The sequence below is a fragment of the Conger conger genome, chromosome 7 (assembly GCF_963514075.1).
Source record: "Conger conger chromosome 7, fConCon1.1, whole genome shotgun sequence".
In the NCBI taxonomy this organism is placed as follows: domain Eukaryota; kingdom Metazoa; phylum Chordata; class Actinopteri; order Anguilliformes; family Congridae; genus Conger; species Conger conger.
Window position 1 is genome coordinate 58525905 of NC_083766.1, and position 6000 is coordinate 58531904.

The 6000-nt window shown below is 42.5% G+C and overlaps 2 protein-coding genes across 3 annotated transcripts in view; one reads left to right on the forward strand and one right to left on the reverse strand.

Moving 5' to 3' along the window:
• Positions 1-1822: 1822 nt before the first annotated feature.
• On the forward strand, positions 1823-4060 carry zar1l (zygote arrest 1-like). Its single transcript, XM_061249911.1, has 4 exons — positions 1823-2452; positions 2751-2843; positions 3066-3140; positions 3780-4060. The coding sequence occupies exons 1-4, from the start codon at positions 1847-1849 to the stop codon at positions 3921-3923; spliced, it is 918 nt and encodes a 305-aa protein (XP_061105895.1). The 5' UTR covers positions 1823-1846; the 3' UTR covers positions 3924-4060.
• A 1540-nt stretch (positions 4061-5600) lies between these two features.
• fryb (furry homolog b (Drosophila)) overlaps positions 5601-6000 on the reverse strand; it is a 92834-nt gene continuing 92434 nt past the window's right edge. For both annotated transcript variants that reach the window (XM_061247655.1, XM_061247654.1), the window contains one exon: positions 5601-6000. This exon is cut by the window's right edge and continues 1915 nt beyond it. The gene's annotated coding sequence lies outside the window, so the exon portion shown is untranslated.

Consider the following 6000-nt stretch of genomic DNA (forward strand, 5'->3'; position numbering starts at 1 on the left):
CTGCAGACCGTTTCTTCAGTTTCCGTTTTGTTTTGCTCTTGTGCGGCCAACTCTTTACGCTGCGTAAAGTTGCATCCGTGCGGATTCAGAGGAAGGCACGTAGTAACGTAGGGTAGGGACATAAAGTTTGAACACTACCCAAGGTGGAGGTCCATTTTGTTCGGTAACGCTAAAAAATAAGGTTAAATTAATTAGCATTACCACACGGGTAAGTATTCCTTATCTTTTTTTTTTCATGCGTAGGCCTATAGCTTTGTTCGTGTATTTATACATCATAAATTCATGTTAACAACAACATTAATTAATACCAATTCATACTGGAAAAAAACAGTTAATGTACGTGTTAATGGTTAACTAATTTGGGTTTGCGAATGCATAAATATGCATGTATCAAATACATTAAATAATTAATTGAATTACCTGCTTAATTTCGTAGTTGTAGGCTACACCATTAAGTCAACTAGGCCTACCCATTTCTGTAACCTTACCGTAAAGTGTGACCTTTTGTTTTTTAGGGAACACATTTGCCAGGTGTTCGTTTTTACCTTCATAGGCACTTTTTCATACCGTTTTGTTGAGAGCGTATGCCATTGGATGTAATACTTAACATTCCTCCAGGTCTGACTGAGCTGACGATATGGAATATCATATTGTAGGCTAATTCTTGAACAGAATTGCGCATGTCCTCAACTAAATTAAAATGGATGATATGGAGCATTTATATACACCTGAGGTAAAAAGACTCGCAAAATGCTTGCCACGCATTGGTGCGTTGCTCTATTAGCAATAATGGATAGCCTACCGCACTCAAAAGGGTTTGACTTTATGATTTAATAAAGTTATCATATTGCATTCCTTTTTATTTCTATCCATAATAAAAAATAAAAAATAAATAAAAACATTTTTATTTGCTTTAACAAACAAATAAAACAATAAATGCATCAAAAACACGGAGGTGCTATGCACAGCCATGCACGTGCACCGCGCTTCTGTACAGACGCACGTTCCTAAACCTCTCCACCACAAATCGCTCGAACCCTTAAGGAGGAACAAACGTGTTCATTGTGGCATATGCGTTCATTCCAAGTCATATGATCCAAAAACTTTTTTAATCACCGGTCTCCGGGGTTTGCGGGGGGCTTACCATTCCTGTTGCCCGTATGCAACAATGAACACCGTATAAAACCAGGTATTTTGTAAAATCACGTATTTTCTATGGGAAATATAGAACATTTCTAAAATCTCACACTTTATGTGTACTAACTCATTTCTAACAGGGAAAAACGAATAAACCCAATAGCATGGGAATGTGCTAGGCTATGCGTAGGCTAATCAAACTAAAATAGGATACATGTGTCCGTTTTGGTCCACCAAAAAAATGGTGTTTCGTTCTGCAGATCATTTTTCCTGTCGCTTTTTATTTTTCCTTGAAGTAGGAAATGACTTGCTCCTTGAGAATTAGGCTAAACGCAAGTGCAAGCTAATCAAATTCAAATCCATCTGTAGTACCTAAGCACATACGTTGGCGAATGTTTGTAAACAGTGGGTTAATTCACTATCTACTTGTTTGATTAATGGGCACCGATAGAACACCATAAAAACCCCCATACTAATATGAATTACTTATATGAATCTTTAAAACATAATGTATACAGGACTTTTTGGCGACATTACGTAAGACTCGCCGGTGTGAAATTTCGTCAGATTCCCCCTGCCACACCTGTGCCGTAATTACGAGATTGGAGGGGGAATGATTTAGTGAATTCAATTAGCCCGTGTCACGGTAATGCGGAGAGAGGAGGGGCATATAAACTGACTTAGAAAAATCGCGTCCAAACGGATTACAATGGAGGGGTTTATATTTCCCCCCTATAACTACAACGCCTACCCGGGGTATGGCCCGTATAACCACGCAGGCCAGAAATTCAAGAATCCGAACTGGACCAAAAAAGCAAATCTCTACGTGGCCCCCGAGGCCGTAGACTACTTGGATTTCTACAAACGCGCTCAGCTGAGGGCGATTTTGTCCCAGGTCAACCCAAATCTAACCCCTCGTCTCAGAAAAGCTAACACCAAAGAGTTCGGCGTTCAAGTTAATCCCAAGGTAGACGCTGAGGTTCAATGTTCTCTTGGCCCAAAGACCCTGTTCTACCGGGAGCGAAAATGGTTTCCTTCCAAGTCACCAGTAACGAGTCCCATACCGAAGACCAAATTCGCCCCCAGCACTCCCGTGAACAACGTCCGTTTTTCCCGGCCCATTGCGATCTACTCTCCGGTTTTCGATAGGAGATTCATCACGCTGCCGGGCAACGAAGAGGAAGAACCGGTCAAGGGAGAGGAAGAATGTGTTGAAGGAAAGGAGCAATGTGTTGAGGATCACGCGAAGTACGATGACTCGGGACAAAACTTTAAGGAAGTCCCCTCCCCCGGGCCAAGGAAATTCAACTTCCAGGTGAGTTGCATTTTTGAACGGTTTAATTGAGCAAAACCTGTACAAAGGTGAAAATTTTGTTCTTGAAATCTCAGGAAGTGGGTAGTGGTTGGTAGAAGTGAAACGCACATTAAGTCATTGACCGCATGTTCGCAGGATTTAAATATCTGTACGTATTTGCGCATGTGGATTAAATCTATAACGATTGATATAGCCTACACCGTTTCATTCCGAAACTTCATTCATTGCTTTGCATGCAGCCGCGTGTCTTGTCATTTCTCTTTAATGCTGGGAATTTTTTTTCCCTTCTCCCCTCTAGTTCCTAGAACAGAAATACGGATTTTTCCACTGTGGCAAGTGCAACATCCGGTGGGAAAGCGCGTACGTGTGGTGCATCTCCGGAACCAATAAGGTGAAGGGTGACCTGTACAGACGTCGAACCATGTTCTTTACCATTCTGTGTAGATTCTTCAGCCTTTTTTTGATTTGGCCTACGTTAACATGGCCACGGGACACTAGTACTCCAGTTAACGCGGACATTCTAAACCCATCTCGTGGCGTCAGGTGCTAAGGCTAAAGCCGGTCGGAACGCTGACGCGTCCGTGCCGGTGCTGACGCAGTCTCTCGAACGCAGGTGTACTTCAAGCAGTTCTGCCGAAAGTGCCAGGTGGGGTTCAATCCGTACCGGGTGGAGTCCATCCAGTGCCAGGTACTGGAGCATCTCCTCCACAGTGCGATGCATGAATGTCAGTTTTCTTGCAAACCATGTAACTGTTAGGATGCTGTCTGGGAGATTCCCGAACTGTTTGTGTATTGGAGAACCACTGGGTCTGTTGGGTTTTGTTCCCATTGAAATAAAAAAACAAAAAAGTGCTCTATAGGAAATGGTAGTCAATTTTAGAAGAGGCTGCTTTTAAATGTTGAATAACAAACCAGTTGACTACTGCTCTCCAAGACCAAGTTAAATTGAATATGAAAGGTTTCTTTAACTTCTCTTCTGGAAGTGTGGGCAGACATTGCTGTGCTTGGGTACTGGGGCAATGCACAGCAGCAAGTTAAAGAATGCAGTTGGCCACTGTATGAAGGCTATCGGCTATGCAACATTCTACAGCTGCTGTTGCCCCATTTCAGATTAATTTGTCTGAGTTTTTGGTGGCCTTCAGTACATTAGCTGTTGGCACACCCGACTGGCCCTTGGCCGTTGGCTGTGTGGCTGTGGCTGGGTTGGCGGTGTGGCTGTGGCTGGTGTGGCTGACTCTGTCCGTGTGGCTGACTCTGTCCGTGTGTCTGACTCTGTCCGTGTGTCTGACTCTGTCCGTGTGTCTGACTCTGTCCGTGTGTCCGTCAGGTGTGCGGACAGACGCGATGCTCCTGTGAGAAGCGGCAGCGACACATCGACCTGAAGCGCCCTCACCGCCAGGACCTGTGCGGACGCTGCCAGGGCAAGCGGCTGTCCTGCGACACCACCTACAGCTTCAAATACATCGTCTGAGCGCCCCCTACGGGCCTCAACGCTGTCCCCCCTCCCCCAACGCGTCTTTTAGAACCTGTCTACCATCCGCCTACAAACTATTTTTGTACCCTGAATGTGTAAATTTAATAAATGAATAAAGTAGATTTATTACAGCAGACCTGGCTGGTGTTTGTCCGTGTATTTTTGAAATGGCCGTTTGCCCTATAGCTAGTTGGAAAAGGTAGGCCTGGATGGCCACTTTCCATTTGGCCATGTGCATTTTGGGGGAACGGAAAATCCTGTCGAGGGCTGAGGACAGCTGGTTTTCCGACCCTCCCTTCACCTGGGAGTCCAGGGTGAAGACCATCTGGCTAATCATAGGCAATACTTCATGTCTTCACCTGGGCGAAAAGGAACCAGGGCTGGATTTGGATTTGATGGCCTGTTTTATTTTTTTATTCTATCCCTGTTCAATATAATACAGCGATATTAGGGATAATGCGTGCCTTACACCACCTGATTTCACGAATTTGCTTATTTGAACCAAGCCGGTAAAATTGGTGCAATCGGGTGATGTAGCGCAGTTTGCTGCGGTTTGTTGCACACCGGGGACCGGGGTTCGATTCCCGGTCCTGCCAAAAGCCAAGTTTGGCCGTCTCACGTGGGGCAGCAATAATTGGCTCGCTGCTCCAGAGGGAGGGACTTGGCAGGATCGCCGCACAGTTATATGGCTATTCTGTCATTCATTATATAAACTTGTATGTATAACCACATGTCAAAACGGTCACAATCCATATAAATGATGTGAAAGTATATTGTATCAAGCCACTCACTGTTTGAATGCACTTAAACTTGCCAAGTTAAACTTATTATTTTTTTTTATTACCTTTGACACTTTTTATTTTATTTTTCTTTTTTTTTACACAATTGTTTATCATTCTTTAAAATGAGTGCCAAAAGGAGGATTTGTGGGGAGTGTAAACCATTATTTCATGATGTTGGCAAGTTTGGTACATCAGCATATGTTATGAATTGTGAAATCATTGTGGCACAGTGAGAAGAGGTGCTTGGTGGGAGAAGATGAGCCTGTCTGTAACTGAACGGATTTTGGGTCACTCTCCGGAGACACCACGGTTTTATGATCGCCGTTAAGAGAATGAAGTCTGATATTCTGGAAGGTTCTGCCTCGTCCTCCTTATTGAAAATCTTAAAGAAATTCTACACAGTCAGGAAATCTTTTTTGATTGAAAAACATATACTGAAACGTGGATTTATTGAAAAATGCCAGCTGAATGTCTCAGGTGAAAGGTGCCTAATGAGATTTAACATCTCATCCAGTAAGGTTTATGATCTCATGGCTGGGCTGACCCGTTGTGTCCTCAATCATGGAGGGGTAAGTTCCAAACATAATTAATTGAATTGTAATTGCAATATCAGTGACTGAGAACCACGCTGTCTTGCCTTGCAAGACCTGTTTCTAGTAACCAGACATCTGAAGGCTTTTAGCAGAGAAACTGTTGAAGCCCAACATTTTTTTTCCCCCCAGGTGGGCTAGTTTGTAGACTTCAATAATTATTTCTATTTTATGGAATGACCTGCTAGAAATGGGGTTCTCCTCGTTGTTTTAAACGGGGATTTCAGACCAAACCGTTTCAGCTTGCAGATAAACCCAGTGTATGTTCAAAATATGAAGTAAAAAAGGCTTTAAAAGTCCAGTTTCATATTTCATATATTATTTACTTTGTTACATAAGTGTACAGAACACCAACCCAGATGACATCACAAAAAGCTGTAAAAGTATTTACAACGTGGAAGAGTTTGATGGCCTTCCACAAGGAAACTTTAAAAATGTGCGTTTTTTGTACGTTTTTTTTTTTTTTTTTTTTTTTACGTGCACAAATTAAAAAATAAAATCTCAAACACATGATCAAAGCTCCCCATGTCATATATACAAATCCTTCTTTCAGTTCAAATACAAATTTGTTAAATATGTCTAATACAATTTTAGTAGTACATACGATAATCATGCTTGGCAGTTGTAACAGACTGACCATTCGTTCTATAAAACTAAATTCAATGCGTTTGGTGTCTCTGATAATATAAATAACCCTAGAAG